This window comes from Schistocerca piceifrons, chromosome 3 (assembly GCF_021461385.2).
Source record: "Schistocerca piceifrons isolate TAMUIC-IGC-003096 chromosome 3, iqSchPice1.1, whole genome shotgun sequence".
NCBI lineage: Eukaryota > Metazoa > Arthropoda > Insecta > Orthoptera > Acrididae > Schistocerca > Schistocerca piceifrons.
In genome coordinates, this window is record NC_060140.1 from 550817101 (window position 1) to 550837953 (window position 20853).

At 43.2% G+C, this 20853-nt stretch overlaps 1 protein-coding gene across 1 annotated transcript in view; it reads left to right on the top strand.

The window, feature by feature from the left end:
* Positions 1 to 20853, top strand: part of LOC124788827 (glycine, alanine and asparagine-rich protein-like) — a 118877-nt gene that overhangs the window by 51570 nt on the left and 46454 nt on the right. Inside the window, exon 5 of the mRNA XM_047256108.1 lies at positions 2557 to 2666. Coding sequence (XP_047112064.1) covers positions 2557 to 2666 — 110 coding nt within the window. The remainder of the gene's footprint in view (positions 1 to 2556; positions 2667 to 20853) is intronic.

Genomic DNA, 20853 nt, shown 5'->3' on the forward strand with positions numbered 1-20853 from the left:
CTGCCTCATCAATGGCTCGGCCGTGCTACAGAAGGGAACAGCTGCTTCATGAAATGGCCTCCCCCATCACCAGATTTCACTGCGTGTGACTTTTTTCTGTGGGGACACATTAAAGATTTGGTGTATGTACCGCCTTCACCACGTGATGTAGCAGAGCTCCGGGAGAGAATACGGAAAGCTGCCACAGTCGACGATGCCATGCTGGGACGGGTATGGCAAGAATTCGATTACCGTATTGACGTCTGCCGGGTCACTCATGATTCGCATATCGAATGTTTGTAAAAAAGGAAAAAAAAACTTCAAGAGTTCCTCTTCAAAATGCAATATGTGTATCATCTGTACAGTGTTTAGTTCTTGTGCAATAAATAATGGAAAGTGTTCCCGGACTTTATGTACACCCTGTATACAAGGTGAGTCTTATTAACGTTTAAAAACCCCCGAGGAGACAAATAATTTAGTATAAGACACATGGGGTTGAAAATGTCGGGAAATACAGCGAAAATTTGAGAAATGTTGAACATGTGATGTTAGCAGATGACGTACGTCACCGGACGTACAGCGGTTGTACTTGGGCGTGGAGGGATGAATGAGTGGTGCAGTACCTGCATTCGGGCAAACAGTGCAAATTTCGAACACCTTTTGTAAATGTGACCTGTCATAAACGTAGAAGTTAAAGAATTATTGTCTTTGCTGCAACCTTATTTTGCGTGTGCTTTGCTTTGGGCCTTCTTTTTTATGTTTACAGTGATTATTTAGTAAAGAACACGTAGGTCATTTGCTGGTAACCACGGATTTCGGAAGCTTGTACTAACCTACTTGTGACAAAATACGGTAGACTTTTGTTGTACTGCACTTTGCAAAAAAAAATGGTTCAAATGGCTCTGAGCACTATGGGACTCAACTGCTGAGATCATTAGTCCCCTAGAACTTAGAACTAGTTAAACCTAACTAACCTAAGGACATCGCAAACATCCACGCCCGAGGCAGGATTCGAACCTGCGACAGTAGCGGTCTTGCGGTTCCAGACTGCAGCGCCTTTAACCGCACGGCCACTTCGGCCGGCTGTACTTTGCAGTAAACTAGCAGAGACAGAGAGACCGGTAAATAATAAATCTTGCCTCAGTGTAAACACACAGTTGGCTAACGAAATGAAAAAAATTCTGCCTGCTTGACTCCAAGAGTCGAACTCTGAGCTCCACGTGCTAAGGTCTCGCACGTGGGTCCGCAGCCACGCCGATGTGAATACTTGACTGGGTAGGGATGATCAGATGCGACTGACCGATAGGTTGAACCACTGCACGTGCGGCGAGGTAACTCTTCTGGTGCCGTCACGTGTTCAGCATTTCTCATTCACTTGTGGGGTATTTCCCGACATTTGCGACCCCCAGGTGCCTTACGTTAAATTACCTGTATCAGCGTCATCTACGTCGCTTCTGAGGATTTTACATAAACAATCCGATGAATAGAGCCAGCAAGGCTATGCAACTCCATGCTGATGACCCTCTAGTACACGGGAAGTTGTCGTCGTTGAGCGATTGTTGGACGACACGGGATGAATTAGAATTTCTATTTGATGTGATGGATGGCTGCTTTTTGTAAATGTAGAAAAATTTGTGTTAATGCTCATGTGTGTTAAAAAAGATCCTGAACTGTTCGAATACAGCATTAGTAGTGTGCTTTTTGACACACTGACATCTAATAAATATCAATGCGTAACGTTGAAAAATGCATATGGAATGGAATGAGCGCGTAAGGTTAGTAGTAAAGAAGGCGAATGATCGACTTGGGTTTATTGGGAGAATTTTATGGAAGTGTGGTTCATCTGTAAAGGAGACTGCGTACAGGACATTAGTGCCATCTGTTGGTGAGCACTGATTGTGTGGAATCGTAAAGGGAAAACATGGAAGCAATTCAAAGGTTCGCTGCTAGACTTATTGCCGGTAGGTTCGATCATCACGGGACTATTGCGGATGTACTCCGTGAACTCAAATGGGAATCCCTGGCGGAAGGCTTTTCGCGAAACTGATAGAGAAAGTTCAAAGAATTGACATTTACGGGTGACTGTAGCATAATTCTACTGCCAGCATCATATACGTCTCGTTAAGAACCGCAAGGGAAGACAAGAGAAACTGGGTCTCGTGCGAAAGTATGTACACCGTATGTTTTCCCCTCTGCATTTACGAGTGCAGCAGGAGAGGGAATGACTAGCTATAGGATAAGGTACCGTCCGTCAGGTACGTAGATGCTGATGGTGAACAGCTGAGAAAGCCGTCGGATGTCCTACGTAGGACTCTGTGAAAAGAGAATGTGATAGTCTGGGAACAAAAGTACCCCGTGTGGAGCATATCTCTCGGATGCGACGAAACGAACGGCGGGCGGGGACAATAACGGTGGAGCGGCGCCGGCGCCGTTTTACGAGGGCCGGGCGGCGTTAACAGCGCGCCGCTCACACCGCCGCTCGTAACCCGGCACGTGGCGCCGCGCGGGGGCCCGCGCACGTGGCACCGGCCGAAATAGCCACCTAAATAACTGAGAGCCTCTGCTGGCCTGTCCTAGCCTGCCGGCCTCGTGAAAAGTTTACCCTCTGCCGCGCCGCGCCGCGCCGCGCCGCGCGGGTTGCCGGCAGGGAGGAGCAACCAGGCAGCCGCAGCGCCGCGACAAATGAGGCAATACTTCTGCCTTTAATCCGATTCCTGGACATTCACATCATCTACCACCACCACCACCACCACCACCAGAATTGTCTTCTAAGGTATTAGACGTCTCGGCATTTTCCGCCTCAGAATTGTTCAGGCCGTCTCTTCCAGGGACGTCCAGCATTTGTCTCTCCTGTTGCGCTACATACGCGGTCCAATCACATTAATGTGACTACTGCCTACGTTCGACGCCAACCTGTAATAGCCCCTCACAGACGGCCGATGGCAGCACCAGCAGTGGAGTGTATATAAAGCGTGTCGTGGGGACGCGGAAGACAGTGCAGTTGTAGTCGGAATGCGGAAACGGAGCGATTTATCCGAGGTCAAAAGAGCAGGATCATTGGCTTCCGCACCCAGGGTGGAAACATTTCCGGAATGGCTGAGTTCGTAAATGTTCGCGTGCCGCCATAGTTAAAGTATACCGTTCATGGCAAAATGGCGCTATCCAAAACCGACGCCCAGGCAAGTGTGATGCACCACAGACCATCGATGACGGCGTGAACAACGCTGCAGTGATGCGCACGGGAGAATGAATCCAAAGGCTAACAACAGTATCATCGGCGACAAAGGCTGGAGTTTCCACGCCAATATCGCAACTGGGCGCCCACTGGCCTTTACAGATAAATCACGTTTTATGCTCCATCGGACGGATGGCCGTTTGCATGTACGCCGTGAAATATCTGAAATCAAACACACTGCAACAATCTAGGGCGCGGTATGGTCTGGGGAATGTTGTCGTGACATTTCCAGGGTGACCTAGTTATTCTGGAAAACACAAGTATGCACATATCCTTGCGAGCCATGTCCAGTTTGGTTATTCTCAGCATGGCGGCACCTACCAGCAGGACACGGCTAGCTGTAGACGTCCGTGGTTCGAAGAGCACTGGGAAGTGTTCACTGTACTGCCTGGCCCCCATACTCCCCGGATTTAAACCCAATCGAGAATACCTCTGACCACCTCGATCGGGCTGTTCGCGCCGTGGATCCTGAACCGAGAAACCTAGCGCAGCTGGCCACGGCAGTGGAGTCGCGATGGCTCCACGTCCCTGTCGGTGTCTTCCAGACCCTCACTGACATTCTTCCTGCACGTCTCGCGGTGATCCGCGCCGCAAAAGGTGATTATTCAGGCTTTTGATAAATGGCGAGATTAATGTGACTGGACAGTGCAGTACTGCAGATTTATAATCGGGCCGGTGAAACAGCTTCCGCGACAGCCGACGGCCGTGTTGCCAGTGCTGCTACGCGGTTGTTCGTTGATACACCGCGTCGGTCGCACGAATACGCGCATCACACTGGATAATTGTCGATCCCTTGCAGTGCTGTACTACTGAAGCTTGAAAAAACGCTAATGAGCTTGGGGAAGGGTGGGGGGGGGGGGGGCAGGATCGTAACATACTCTTCGTAATTAAAAAGAAAATGTCGAGATAAAATAAAGATCATCATGCCTCAGTATTTTAATACGTATTTTTATGCATAATGCAGTCTTATCTGCAACTGCAAGAGAGTAGACTCTATAGTCTTCAAAAAGGGTGTAAAGCTCAGGTAATGTATTTTCATTTAATTTTAGATCAATTTTTGCGACTGTCGGGCTCGAGAATTGGGGCCTTACACAGAGAACACGCTTCGTTATGAACTGTACCCGACCATGTGCCTAATACGAACACACTTTTCAAATATTACAGTTATTAGTTGAAAAATCTAAAATGTCGCTTTGAAATAATAGAAAGACATGTCTGATTACTTTGTTTTATTGTCCCCTTATAACGTAACACATTTCCCTAATAATTCTTATGCTCATAGTGTCTCATGCTACGATTAGGTTTATTTCACATTCGCGCTCAAGAAACCATTGCTGCGTTACATTTCTACATTAATTAAACAGGTGGTCACTGAAAAACGAAAGCCTTTCCATTTACGTTCCATTTATGTTCCTCCACGACAATTACTGATTCACAAAGACACTACTTCAAGCATAAATCTCATAATTACTCCCGCGTGCCTTTCCGCCAAATAACTGAATTTCTCCCGTGAACCGGTGTAATGCTTTCAACTGTTAATTATACTTTCTACCAGTTTCATCATACTGCTTATCCGGGACGCGGCTGTGCGCTACCGCTCCGTGCGTGACCCCTACTGATGGGGCGTTGTTGCCATTAACAGCAACACAATGCTTTCTCAGAGAAAAGGCTCGCTCGGCCTCAGAAGTTCCCGAAGCCAGAGATAAGTAAGAAGTACAGTATCGATACGTTAATCATTGGGGATAGCGGTACTTCTCACAAGGGTGTCGTCATTATCCACACCTCCGATGTCATTGTCACTATCTTCACTGCAATCATCCCCTAATCTTATTATTAACACTTCCACTCTTTGTCCCAGTGCACCTCCTCGTTGTCATGCCTCTTCCAACATTCACCGTGTATGTTTGATAATTGTTCCACGCAGCAGTAATAGTAGTAGTAGTATTAGAAGAAAGAGGAGTAATCGTCATCGTTTCTCCTTATGCAACGTCATGCTGAGTTGGTACATACATGGTATTTCTCCACTTCTCGCTGTCTCTGACATTCTTCATCTATAACAAATGTCTGAGGCGTCACGCATTAAAAATTCGACGTCTTTTAATTTGAAACTTATATTTCGGTCTGCAACACACTATTTCGCCTGAGCCCACACGAGTTCTGTTGGACTGCAATGACAGTGAGATGAGATGGTGGAAGGCACAAGATTTTATGACCATTTGACCATTTTCTTCAGAAATTTTGTCAGTTTTATAAATATTACGTGAGTCATACGCTTTTAGTATTTCCAGCAGTTCTGACGTTTCCAATCTAAGCTGTCCTTTAGCCAGTCCACTGTCACTCTTCCTGCTGCTGCTTGTACTGACTCTTTTTAATTGAACGGAGTGATATGATGCATTACCGAATATTATGGCGCAGTTATTTTCTACGTTTGGAAATCAAGATTGCGCTAACCAGTCTTTAAATTTCATTGTCTTCATTTCCTCGCGCTAGTCCCTAGATGTCTTTGATGTGAACAACAACAACAACAACAACAAAGCACTTGGAACAAATCTACCAATTATTCCAGAATGTAAAAGTCGGTGCCGATTGACATTTCCAGCTGGAGCTTTCATTGTTCCTCGTGCAGTCTCAGCAGTCCGTGCAGCCGTTCTGGCATGAGCAGCTCCTACGCACATTCGGCCAACCAAACAATTTCGTAAAGTTTGCACTGAGATTCGTCCCTTAAATAATGTTATTGCCAAGTAACGTTACCCTCTCGTTTATACAGAACACTTCTTCCAGAAAATTTTGTCCATACATACCGTATCTGCTTTTGTACCTCTGAAGGCAACGTACCATCTCATAGTGAGAGAATCAGCTTTTCCCGCACTTAAAAGTTTCGCAGAATTGTATCCTCAGGAAAAATTATTCATTTGGTCGTTTTAGCAGCATCCACTGTGGTTTCATCTCGAGTAGAAAGAGCAGCAGTTAGTTTCCGTATACCTTCAGCACACTTCTCCCTCGTTATTTTCTCCGAAGGACATCCAAGTTTCAGAGCTGTAGCTCCTCGTCGATGACTTCCGAAAACGGTGTAATAGGCCTTCCGTTATCCCTCTCTTTCTCAAAATACCATCGCACATTGTATACGAGCTGACGGGATTGGCTCTTTCGGGTTGAGGAAAACGGTGTCACATACGTTTGAAACTGACACTGCAGACCGCATCGCTACCACGAATCGAATCGGCAACTCACGATCAGTACATGACAGACGCTTTGCGGCCACTGTACTACCCGCGACTGTGAGTTGTACGGCAACGCTAACGAACTCCAGCGTCCGGATTGGCGTCATCGCCCCCACTCCACACAGAACGCACCACGTGCGTGAAGTGCCAGGCGTGTTCTCCAGCAGCTTCACTTGTCCTATTATTACACACACGTTGGACATGACTTTTTCGGTTCACTATCATTTACTTTTTTCAATTACAGTTGTCACTCATTCTACAGTTAGACTATTGGTGATTTACTTTATGGTCCAGTAATGAATAGCCCTCCGCAAGGCAGAGGAACTTCATCTCTGATGACTCGGCTTGTCGTAGTTTATCAGATATTAAAATCCAACATAACCTACCATACAGCAGCAAAGGCTATTACTTTCTAAAATTTAATTAGTGTGTCTTTCTGTACATAATGTTTTAAAGTATGTTGCATGGTTCCACGGAAATGTCTAGATCTGACCAATTTTAGCTCTACATTATCGACATGGAAAATCTGAAATTTCATACTTCCGATATTTTTAATGATACTATCGAATACCTGCTGTCTATACCGATAACATAGGTATCAAAAATAAGTCCATACGTTCTCACATCAGTGATAGTGGAGCAAAACAGGACAGCTGAGCAGAAGATAACTACCAATCAGCCTGAAGAACAGAATGTGAATACGTGTGGTAGAACGTAACTAATTCTTGGCCGCGTGCTAGATACAGGAGGTACACAAAATAATGTGAACACCACGCTATATAGTACACCTTGTTGCAAATTGGCACCTCTACGTATGTGAAAATACTGTGGTACGGCTGCAGTGCACAGCTGAAGTACCAAGTCGTGCAGGTTATCTTTCAGTGTATTTAACATTTTGTTCTGCGACGATTAACACAACCGATCGATGAAATGTGTGATCTCGCAGACTTCGAAAAAGGGCAACTCGTTGGTGCGCGGTCAGCGGGAGCATCTGCGACTCAAACGGCTGAACTGCTTAACGCTTCACGATTGAGAGTGTAATGTAATGACAACATATACAAAATGCGGTAACACACCATAGGAGAAGAGGAATGTTGGGCGAAAGGCGAAGTTTACTGACAGAATTCGACGAACATTAGAAAGAATTGTGCCAGGCAACACAAAACTACCGCGGCAAAAGTGACTGAAGAGCTCCACACTCACCTGAGTAATACTGTGGCGACAACAACAGTGCGAGAGGAGATTCACAAGGCTAACATTCATGGAGGAGTTGCAACTGCGAAACCCTTAATAACGGAAGCTAACGCAAATCTGCGAAAGAAGTGGTAATAAGATCATAAAACTCGGAGGCTTGATGACTGGAAGAATGTGAAATGCTCCGATAGATCATCATTTACTTTGTTTCCTACAAACCGACGGCTTTATGTGTAGAGAATACCAAAAGAAGCGTATAATCCGGCCTGCCAGCTTCCTACAGCTAGGCACGGGGGAGTTTCCGTTACAATTTTGGCGGCTGTATCATGGCATCTTGCTGGTCCTATCATTACCCTCACTGGCCGGATTACTGCGAGTGAATATCTCGACATGCTCGACTGAAATGCTTACTGTGACTAGCGTATTGCTGCTGAACGCTGCCATATTTCAAGATGATAACGCGCTCATTTACACATAGCCAAAAATGTTCAGGCGTGATTTGCAGAGTATAACAATATCAAACATCATCTTCCCTGCGAGACAAATCGCCAGACCTCAACATTACTGAACACTTATGGAGAGTTATACAAGAGCGTTAGATGCAGATATCAAGCTCCAACATCGTTGAAGTAATTAACGGATGTTTTTGTACAAGAATGCGAGAAAATTGCGCTGGAAACGATTCAGATGCTATACGAATCTATTCCGCGAAGAATTGTAGCTGTTCTCCTTATTAATAAATACATATACATATATGTCCAGTGTTCATATTATTTTGTCCACCCTCTGTAATTTGATGCCACGGAAGATACAGGGGTTGGGAGACATCCACCATTGTTCAGTAATGATAGGAATCTACTATGAAACCAGAGGTACCGCAGCTTAAAATGAAGCCGAATCTTTGCTGAGAAATAAATTAATAGAGCTGTGCGAAAGGCGTTCAGTGTATTCTAAAGCAAGGTTTGATCTACTGGGTTTTCAAAAGCCTAGAACGTTTAGTCCTGCGTAAAATCCGTTAATGGAACAAAGTTCTCGTCTTTCCAGATATTCGTTGACTATTACGACACCGAAGTCGAAGATGATAAAGACCGATATATTAAAATTTGTCTTTCGAAACCGCTTCATCAGAGGAGGTCACAACGCTGTTCCCATATCGCATGATTGTGAAATAAATGAGCCCCGAATTGAAAACGGCTCTCAGATCGATCGATAGAGGAAAGGTCAAAGGACCTGATATGGTGCCCAGTAGACTGTACACAGAATACGCTGAGGAGGTCGCTGGAACAACGGGGTGCACTATTCGACTGGAAAAAGAAATGTTTACGAAATGGAGAGAGATGATTAAAAAAAATTGCACGATTCGTTTTAAGTGTGTTCAATTAGTGCGCCACGAAAACTGTCAGCAAATGAGCTGAGAGACTTAACGAAAGAGGCTACGTGCATCCCGGAGAGCCTTAAAAGTTTCTGAGAATACACATTCCAAAATGAGTCTAAAAATTTAATACTTGCTCCAGTGGCCATGATGCTAGACTTACACACATTCACGTCCGTACGAGAGCGAAATACTCTTAAGCTTAAGAATAATTCCAGTTCCCAAGCAAGGAGGGCCGGCCGGTGTGGCCGAGCGGTTCTAGGCGCTTCAGTCTGGAACCGCGTGACCGCTACGGTCGCAGGTTCGAATCCTGCCTCGGGCATGGATGTGTGTGCTGTTCTTAGGTCAGTTAGGTTTAAGTAGTTCTAAGTTCTAGGGGACTGAGGACCTCAGATGTTAAGTCCCATAGTGCTCAGAGCCATTTGAACCAAGCAAGTAGGTGCTGACAAGTGTGAATATTTCTGAACTATGAGTTTAGTAAATCGTAGTCACAAACTACTTAAATTATTTAAAGAAGAGCGGATGAAGTGGTACAAGTCGGCTTAGAGGAAGATTAGTTTGGGTTCAGGAGAAATGTAGGAGCATGCAAGGTAATACCGAACCTGCGGATTATCTGAAATTCTGTAGGTAACATGAATAAAATACAAACAGCTAAAGGTTATTTACAACTTGTACAGAAACTAGGCTGTAGTTATGCGTCGAAGGATAAGAAAGGGAAGAAGTGGTTGAAAAGGGAGCGAGAGGGGGTTGCAGCCTATCCCCTGCTTTATTCAGCATCTACATTGAGCAAGCAGTGAAGGATATGTTCGGAAAAGGATATGAAGTTAGGGGGAAATAAAAACGAAGTAGTTTGTCCATAGTATTGTATTTTTTTCTAGAGAGAGTAAAAAACTTCGAAGAGCAGTTGAGCGGAATGGACAGGGTCTAAGAGATTTTATGTTGAGCATCAACAAAAGTAAAACAAGGGTAATGAAATGTAGTCGAATTAAATCAGGTGAGGCTGAAGGAAGTAGATAATGATATGGAACACTAAAAGAAGTAAAGGAGTTTTGCTATTTGGACATCAAAATAAGTAATAATGGCCCAAGTAGAGAGGGTGCTGTATAAAATGCAAACCGGCTATAGCAAGAAAAGCTTTCCTGAAACAGGGGTATATGTCAACATCTAACATAAATTTAAATATAAACGAAAATGACAAAACTTTGTATGTTCCACAGGATTAATTTACTTTGTAATCCAGTTTTCGGCTCACTATGCCATCATCAGAATTCAACTATCGTCGTTAAAGAATTGATACATTTTTCCCCTCTCAAACATCCTAGAAAGTTTGTAACATCACGGAATCACCCTACAGATACATATAGGCACCGGCGCCTTTAACTTCGACGCTCCATAGCGCCGTTGGATGTTTCCCCACATGGATTCGTATGTAAACTCGATCTGCTAAGTCCCTTCTACAACCTCTTTAAGTGTGTAACATGGATTGTGGAACACCCTATATATTGATTTAAATTAGATCAACAATCCCAACAAAATAAAATCGGTATTTGACAAGAATACTAAAGAACAGCTTGAAGTAGTACTACGTATAGAGAAGTTAATACAGAAACAAAGTTAGATGGGATCGATAGTTGCAACAGTAGAATATATGGAGTACAGACGCACTCACAATAAAATAAATAATATAGAAAAATTGAGGAATAGAAAGGAACAGACAGAGTGGTAAGAATTGGAGGTTTGGGTGAAGTTTAGAATTGAGGAAGTATAGAGCTGTGTTTGGTCACTTAATATTAAATCAGCACTTTTGGCCAGATGTTTGTTGATTTCCAGTGCTTTCAAAAGGTTCAGTTTGTGTCCTTCGTTTGCTAAGTGGAGGACATGGGACTGTGGCTGATAGTTGTGGCTCTCTCTCAGTACATTCTCAGCAAATGTGGAGTCATAATCCTGCAACGTCCGGCTGTATCCATATTCAATTGTCATAGTTGCCATGTTTCATCGTTATCGACCAATACACGAGGGCGTGATGAAAATTAATTTCTCCGAAATTTTCATGTGGAAACTCTTAAAGCTTTCTAAATAAAATAAACGTCACTAACATTCTCCATCTTCATTACTCAAGTCCTCGTATTTGGAGCCTCTGCCGCTAGGGGACTGCGAATGGTTGCGTGTAAGTGGTGATGTGTAGCGTAATTACGTCGTTGCGTGAGAAAAACAGTGCTGCCATCGAGTTTCAAATAGGAAGAGTTCGACTTTCCTTCAGCATGACAGTGCCACATCACACTAAGGCGCCGCGGCGTCTTCAACAGTCCGACGCCTTGGGTTCACTGTCATCGATCATCCGCCATAATACCGAGTTGGTCCCATCCGATTTTCATCTTTCCAGGTCTTCATTGCGATTATGATGAAGTGGTGCAGGCAGATGTGAGGTTCTGATTCTATCAACAACATTCTATAGTGACGGGTTTCACCAAACTGGTGGTCTCTCGTTGGGAGAATGTGTTCGTCGCCAGACTGAGTTGATTGAGATCTAAATATGTAGGCATGAAGAACAAAGATGTAGCATGTTAGTAACGTTTGTTCTGTTTAAAAAGCTTTACTAGTTTCCACATGCAAAATTCGGAGGAGTTACTTTTCAGCACGTTCTCGTGGTATTAGCCGCGGATACGAATTCAGCCTCTATGTGCTGGTCTTTTGTAGAAGAAATGTATCTTCCTTATTAATCGACTGTAATGCACACCATTTAATCTGGTGTAAAAGTCTACAAGCAAGAGCTCTTTGCAGATGGCGTTCCGTTGTCTGGTATGTTCCTCGTGATGGGGAAGCAGAAACGACCGCTAGTACTACTGATTCTTCTGCGCCCGAACACAAAAAGAGATTTCTGTGTGCAGCCATCAAGAGTACTCATCAATACTTTTAGGATCTTAATTAAAACCTGTGTCCAGAGGTAGTGGTAGTTACTTTTTCTTTCACAGAGGAGTAACCGTGACCTCTCGGCTTTGTTCGTCAGATCAAAAAGGACAAAGTAAGGGTCTACAGATACTGTAACGAACTAGAGCACGTGTATAACTACCCGACGGAAGAATAGTATTTACGAAATGGCCACAAAGAGACTAACGGTGTTAACTGCACACTCTTGGACTGAGAGTTACATTTATAAGTATGCATTTTCCCTGTTGTTGTTGAGATCTGTTTCTCCAACACATTGGCAGAGTATCATTCGAAAGCCTTATTTTAATTGCGTCTCTTTGTTAGTAATTGCTGCGAAAACGTCGAGGCCCAGAAAGCGTATTGAAGTTTTACTTACTGTAATCCGCCTTAACTGCAATGTAATTAACGTAGTCAGCGATTTTAACCAGTTACAGAATTTGTCCGTATTTTGGTGGCATCGCCATCTTCCAATACGAGAGAATTAGGCTGTGTGCCAGCACCGGATGAGGCAGTCTCTCATTGTTCCATACTCATCTGTAACGACAGACCTATACGAAACACACAAGCACCTCCGTGATCTCCTGGCTGGCTACGTTGGCTACTGGTGTGGATGTTTTATTTCCCTCATTGTGACCAACATTAAAGACTACGGGACTGATATTGAAGTTTGATTGTAACTGTAGCTACATCTACACTCCACAAGCCACCTTGATGTGAGCGGCGGACGGTATTTTGAGTATCACTGTCAGTCGCGAGTAGGTCGCTGGAAGAAAGAGTGCCAGTAAGCCTCTGTGTGGGCTCGAAACGCAACAATTTTTTGTTCATAGTCTTTCAGTGAGATACACGTAGGAGAAAGCAATATACAATGATGGAAAAAAATCGCAATACCAAGAAAGAGTTGTGCTACATAAACGCGTGTTTCTACATATGAAATATGGTGTCTGCTCGAATTTCGCGCAAGTCCCGCAACAGTGATGCTAGTAGGATGCAAATAAAATTGGATTTAAATACACTCTGTAACGGTCGTGAACGTTAGTTACATATGAGGCTGGACGCGGTGAGTTTGTTAGTCAAGAATGCCGTTAATGCGAGGAGGACGCCATTTTCAATACATCACTGAGTTTGAAGGCAGTCGTGTAACAGGGCTACGAGAAACTGGATGTTCCTTCTGCGATATTAAAGAAAGACTTGTCATAAATGTAACAACTGTACATGACTGCTCGCAGCGGTGGGCACTAGGATATATGGTCGCAAGAAGACCGGGCTTCGGACGGCCACGTGGCACTACCAAGAGGGAAGACCATCGCGTTCGACGTATGTCTCTGGCGCATCGCATTGCATCTGCAGCAGCAATCTGAGCAGTAGTTGGCACCACAGTGACATAACGAACTGTTACAAATCGGTTACTTAAAGAACAGTACCTAGACAGAGAACATGTAGCGTGCACTCCACTGACCCCGAACAGCCGCCATTTTCGACTTCAATGGTGTCAAGAGAGCGCTTGTTGGAGGGCAGGGTGGAGGTCTGTTTTGTTTTCTCATGAAAGAAGGTTCCGCCTCACACCCAAACCTCCAGCTCTCAGACACTCAGATCGGTACCAGTCGTTGTATGTCGATAGAGTATCAGCCAAAACAACGATTTAGTTCGTGCTGTGTGCTGTCGTCCAGTAGGACATAAACTGTAATTAAAAGTAACACCAGAACTATGGAGCACAGGAAAGGCGTATCTGTGAGCGAGTTTTGTAGATCTCGCGTGGGTGAATTAGTAGAGCGTGAGATCTTCATACCAAAGGTCCCGCGTTCAAGCCCCACCGATGATAATTTGTTTTAATTGTTTACGCGTGAGAGTGTTACATGGGAGAACAATTTCCTGGCATGTAAAAGTACTTTTGGAGTATGTAGCAATGTTCTTTCGGCAGTCTGCTTTCGCTTGCTAGTTGAAAGTAGCAAACCTACAGAGTACATTCGTATATGTAGGTATGATGTTCTGTCGGGCATTTGCGACAGAGCAGACGCCGCTTGTGGTGAAGCAGCTAGTGCGTTCGTGGTTGCACAGAATAAACATAAACAATCGGAACGGTGGAATAAAGACACAATTTTATCACACGTGCGGAAGTATTAACAGTCCTGTATAACGCTTTCACCCATAATACAGTCAAAAAAATTGTCACAATTGGGGTATGGACCGAGGACCCTTCGAACAACAATCTAACGCTCTACCAACTTCCCCAAGGAAGTTACTCACAGTTACGCTTATCCTGTGCTCCGTAGCTCTGGCGTTACTTTTAATTAAAAGTTTACGCCAGTTCTGCTGGACGACAGCTCGTAGTACGGACTGAGTCGGAGTTTTGGTTGATACTCTATCGGCACACAACTTTTGGTAGCGATCTGAGTGTCCGACATCTGGGGGTTTGGGTGTCAGTGACAGTGAGGGCCATGTGCTGATTAGCAGGCGGCCAGCTGAGGGCCTTTAACCTGTATGCTTGCTAGACACACTGTATCTACACCCGGAGTTATTTTTGGATATTTCATATGACAGCAGGAGTACTCTCGCGGTTATCTCATCCTTCCTGACTGCAAATTTGTACGTCACTCTGGTAATTCGATCTCTTACGTTGCCATTCATGAACAGAATTCTAGGGGTTTTTTGCAACAGGATAACGCTCGCACACATGCTGTTGTAACCCAACATGCTCCACAGTGTGTTGACATCATGTCTTGGCTTCCTCGATCTCAAGATCTGTCTCCCAATCGAGCACATCGGACGAAAACTCCATCATCATCATCCACAAATAGCTTTCACCGTCCCTTTATTGAACCGACCAAGTGCAACAGGTAGGGAATTCCGTCCCACAAACTTATCTGGCACATCTGCAACACAATACATGAACGTTTGCATGTTTGTATTCAACATTCAGTCGGTTACACATTTTCAATCGCTTACCTCGTACTTACATTAATATGTGATCTTGCAGTGTGAATCATTTGTGTATTTTACGTAGACAAATGTATTTCCGAAATTTCATTACTCTACATTTCTTATTTTTTGTGTTGCCATTTTTCTCCATCAGTGTATTTGCTGACTCTACCGGGAATGTACACTCTCGGAATTTTAACAGTAGAACATACCGTGATGCAGAACGCCTCTCTTGCAGCGTCTGCCAGTGGAGTTGGTTGAGCATCTACGTGACGCTTTCGCTCTTTCTAAAGGAAACCGTAACGAAACGTGCTGCTCTGCTTTGGCTCTTATGTATTTCCTCTATCGGTCCAATCTGGTACGGATCCCATACCGACGACTAATGTTCCAGTATCGACCGAGTTACTATTTTGTACTCCCTTGTTGACGGACTACACTTCTGTGGATTCTTCCAGTGAATCTGTCTGGCATCTGCCTCAACCACAATTAATTTTAAGTGGTCGTTCCACTTCATATCGCTCCGTGCGCATATTCCTCGATGTTTTATGGGAGTTACTGCTTCCACTTCTTCTGCAATCGTGTAATTATTCGCTCAAGGGTCTTACGCTACATTTGTTTATGTTGAGGGTCAGTTGCCACTCTTCACCAAACGGCGATACTCTGCAGGTCTTCTTGCATTTTGCTACAGTTGTAGCGTCATTCTCTCCACAAAGGAGCATCTTCCGCGAAAAGCATCGTGGAACTTCCAATTTTATCTACTAGGTCATTTATATATATTACAAAAAATATGAGCCGTATATAACTTCCTTGGGGAACGCTGAAATTACTTTTATGTCTGAAGACTTCATTCCGTTGAGAACCACGTACTGTGTCCCGTTTGACAGAAATTCTTCATCCAGTCGCACGGTGGTCTGATATTCCGTAGGCTCGTGTTTTATTAGGCGACTGTGAGGAACTGCATCTGCTGCCTCACTGACGTCAAGAAACACAGCACCTAGCACACTGGACTCGCATTCGGGAGGACGACAGTTCAATCCCGCTTCCGGCCATCCTGATTTAGGTTTTCCGTGATTTTCCTAAATCGCTCCAGGCAAACAGGCAAAGGCCGGGATGATTCCTTTGAAAGGGCACGGCCGGCTTCCTTCCTTGTCCTTCCCTAATCCGATGAGACCGATGACACCGCTGTCTGGTCTCCTCCCCCAAACAATCCAATCCAAACGTAGCACCTTTCTGGGCGCCGGTGTCTAGTGCCTTCTGGATCTCGTATGTGTTACGGTACATTTAGTTCTTATCCATCACTGGAGCTCATTATTAAACGTCGTTCAGTTCTCAGTGACGAGGTATGGAGGATTGTCAAGTAATTCCAACTTGGCGTGACGGAGGTAATATTACAGACATGTAGTTGTCTGCTCGAATCTGAGTTGGTGGTCTCATGTACATATTTAGTGCGATAATGTTCCGTTGTGTAAAGTCTGTCATTGTGGAAAGTGGTGGAAATCAATAATGGTTAATGCTAAAATATGAAATAGGTTGTTGCGTACAACATGCAGGAAAATGACGATAGCTCATAGTAGAGAAGACATAGATTATGCATTCAGTTGTCTTTGCGGATGAAGACGTAATAGCCATCTGGTGCCGAAGTGTGTTCTGTCACGTGTGTTTTGCTAGAAATTACGGCAGCGAAAATTCCTGTCGCTAACAGGTGTGTGTAATGCTGTAAAATAAACTACCAGTCAGCGAAGTATGCTGAACTCCCACGCAATGCACATATTTCACATAGTAGCGCAACTGAAAATAAATATGAAATGATTTTTGTTTTCTCGTTCATTGGGATGTGTGTTTCGGATGGAGGAGAAATGGTATGGGTCTGTTGTGTGTGGAGTGAAATATATATTAAGATATTTTATTACATGTTATATGCTTGGTTAAATTAAAAAACTGGACAGTAAATGCAAGAAATCAAAACAGTTTACATAGATGACAGTGCTTCCTAGCGCCTATATATGGAACTTCAATCAGCATGTGGTGCAACTTCAGTCAGCGTGAGGTGCACTATAGGTGCAGCAGAATACCTGTTCAGTAAGGTGGACTGAAAAATTTCAAATGATTTTTTTAAAAATCGTAATACTGCGGAAAAGATGCAATTACAGAGACGAAAAAAAGCAAGAAAGCTCTTTCATTCGCATCTATACGTCACCCGTGCGCTCTTAAAGCTTGCAGTATTTTGCAAAAGTTAAAATTTTTACTATTGTGTTTAGAATTTTTCAACTCGACATCGTCCATATGTAACAGCTCAAATGTTATGTATTCGTATTACAACCGAAGATATTGTTTAAACATTATTCTAATTTGTTAGTGTCGCTAGTTAGCGCATTTCCTTCAAAGCTCACGAAAAGTGAAAAGCAGTTAATTTAAAAAGATAGATCACAGTTAAAGGATAAAACTATAAATACATTTGTTTTTTCTCGTTTATTTCACTGGTATAATTTCAAATATTTAAGAACAAATGCCTGTCTTACGATAGTTTTCCTAGATAACAGCATAGTTTATCACAACGTCACAAAATGAAACAAACTGTAACATGTTGATAGCAAAAGATAATTTGAAATGATAAGTAGAAGAGCCATTACAACACGAGTGATACAAGATGAACAAGTGTCGACTGACAGAACAATAGCGTGGAGGAAAGGTGGGGGCCTCCGACATTCTTGAAATTATCCAGCTATCAAGTATGCGAAGTTCGGCTTAAGATTTTCTCAGTATTTTGTAAAACTTGACAGCGATTTAAATCAATGACCGACTGAATCAACCTTTTTTTTTTACTTCGTCATCGGTTCGAATCATATTCGAATAGAGGTATTACATTTACGTTGTGGCAAATTAAATATAAGGTTCTCCGTTAGGAGGCTATACAGTACAGAATCGGTAAGCCAATGAGACAACATTGCCGTGAACATTGAGACAATCATCCAATGGAGGCCCCCAGGTTGATTTGATAAATCACCAGTCCTCTGCATATGATAGTCGGTAAGTACTTGTTGCATGTCCTCGTCCGACAGGAATCGTCGACACATCAAGGCGTTTTTAAGGGACCGAAGGCGTGGTGATCACATGGAGAGAGCTCAAGACTACAGGGCAGGTGCTCCAGTATCTCCCACTCGATTTCGCGTAACTTCTGCGTTTCGGCATTTTCGATATAGGGACGTGCTTTACCATGAAGCAGCAGCACTGCTTGTCGCACTCAGTTCCACAAGAGTCTTTTTAGACAGAAATGCTGCCTCACACACACTCTGCATTACCCAATGGATGTCTACCGGTATTGGTCCTAGTTTACATTTCCGCATTTATCGCACGCACGTCGGACAGACGCGAATGGCGGCGCTTTTGCATCCCCATCGGAGACGCGCTACGTTGAACATACGCTGCAGCGACGGTCTTAAGGGGAAACTTTCTGATCGCCCCTTGTAATATTTGTTTATTTATTTACTTGCAAATCTGGAATGCATATATGACCGACAGATATGAAGCATTTTAATTTTTCCCTTTTGTATGTCTCTGATTCGTGTCTTTTCCGCAGTACAGCTATCTGAAAAAAGTCTTAATTTTTTGGCCCATTTTAGCGATCAGACTAATCCTTAGTAAATTGAGGATTACCACTTTCTTTTTCGATACACATACGTACTTTGGGTGAATACATGCGGACGCTGCAGTGTCCCACACATTAGTGTTGTAGAACGTGGTCTATCTCATACAATGAGTTGCCCTGCTACTCGTTAATGATTACCTACTTGAAGAACAGAATATATCGACGCGAATCATTTCGTTGCTTTACTCTAAAACTCTTCGCTGTTGATGTGTTAGATTACATTCAAATTTTAAATTCTGTCGAATGATTTGTACATTTACAACCAGTCGACGGGTTGCGCTTGAGTCTTATATTTCTGGGGTATAAAATGGGCAGCCGACACAAAACAAAGAAACTGAGAAATAACACTCGTTTTACCCTCGATCTGAGATGTTTGCAAACAAGATGTGGACAGAGAAAATGTTTTATATAACATAAAAATAGAACTATTTCCCTGACATGTAATGGGCGAATTGCATAAAAAATCAATCTGCGGAGTACCACCCCGACATAAACGTTACGAAGATCGAAAGGACGCTCAGAGGACCGGTTTTCTGTTGCAAAAATGTAGAGGTACAGGTTAAAAACGAAAAACACAAAAACATATGACGAAATTTCAACTGTAATATCACTGAATAAACGATATGTTCTAATAAAATGTGAAATAAATTAAATTCGCTGAAGTAATACGACTGGATTAATAGGGGATGAATTAAATAAAGGTAAACTGACGTGAAATGATATCAGCGTAAATAATTCACCTAAGCGTAACACTCAACGTAATAAAGATGTAGTGACGGTTGACTGTGCCAGATGGCGTCAGCGTTACAATGTTACAAGCAATAGTAAGAAATGTGGGAAATTTATTTTGCTTTGTAAGAGTGACAGGATATAAATAGCAGGGTATCTGAGGAGTCGACGTCAAATACTCATCAGTGGGGAAGAGGATGTACAGCAGAAACTGAAAATCAACGTTCAATACGCTTTAGATCAATATGTGCTGAACACGATTTTGGGGGATGGGAGAGACCCGTCGTGGTTCAGTAGCTGTGTTAGGAAGTTTCCACGAAAGCAGAGAGATTTTTACAGGTCTAGACGAAGTGAAAACCTAGCAGTCTAACAAAAGATGAACATAGTCAGAATGAGCGTGAGCGCAAATTGAGAAACGCTCAGTGGATTTGAAAGTAAAATTTTGGCAATAAGCCTGACTAAATATCCGAAGACAGTTTTTGGTGTTGAGTCAGTAAATTGACAGAAGTCAATTGCTCAGTGACCAGACTGGTACTGAAATGGAAGCTGATACGGTGAAGTCCGCTGTGCTGAATTCGCTCTTAGGAAATTGTTTCACTGCAGAAAATTTCAATACGGTTCCTTCTTTCAGTCATCCCGCGAACGCTGGAATGGTAAATATTAAGGCAAGTGATCGCTGAATCTGTGCAATAATAAAATTGTAAAAACGTTCTATCTGTTTGTCTATTTGAATATGCTAGTCTACGAAGTTACTAGGCGAATTTTCATGGAGGTTTTCACACGTAACTCGACCATAGTTTGTGGCGGCGTATAAGCTCTTTTTTTATCGGAATAGAATCACTTAAAAAAACATAGCATAACTTAAAGTTCAGGGAGTCTGCCCTGTTCAGTATTTCTGATGTTTAAATGACAGCGTAGCACACAAAAGAACCAACAGACGTCGCAGTTAATTTTTTGTACCTCAGTGGCAGAAGTATTTTCGGAAGTTTAAGTCCGTGACATAATTAAGCGCCACAGTCTTAACTTTACGAATACAAACTAACATTGGTTAACTTTTCTAGATACACGGATTTACTGATTTGGCTTTGTGTATTAAAAACTTAACAAAACCTCCCTTTTTTAGATAGGTTTATTCGTATATGACTTCTGGGCTAGGGAAAAAAGAATTCACTGAGTAATTGACCCTATAAGGCTTCAGTTTTTACCGATTGAAGTACATAACCCTAAAAAGCGACGGTATGCAAAGGCCTTTCTTTAACTTTCATTGCGAAGTACCGGCGTATAATTAGTAGAAAACAAACTAAAATCACTAAATAGAGGGACGGCAACTGGACACAATGAGATACCTAAGAGATTCTACGAAGATGAGACGAAAGAACTTGCTTCCTGTAGCAGAAGATTTGTCTGGAGTAACGAAGGGTATCTAGCTATGGAAAAAAAGCGCAGGTTACCCCCGTTTTCGAATAGGGTTGTCGGACAGACTGCAAAACCCCTTCATCTATTTTTTGATAATAAATTTTCATTCCAGTTTGCGGTAATCGAACGAGAGAAAGGGGCTCGTTACAGCAGAGAGACAGATGGCTGTTAAAATAAACCGTTTGTCTAAAACAACGTGCGCACTGCATTATGTAAG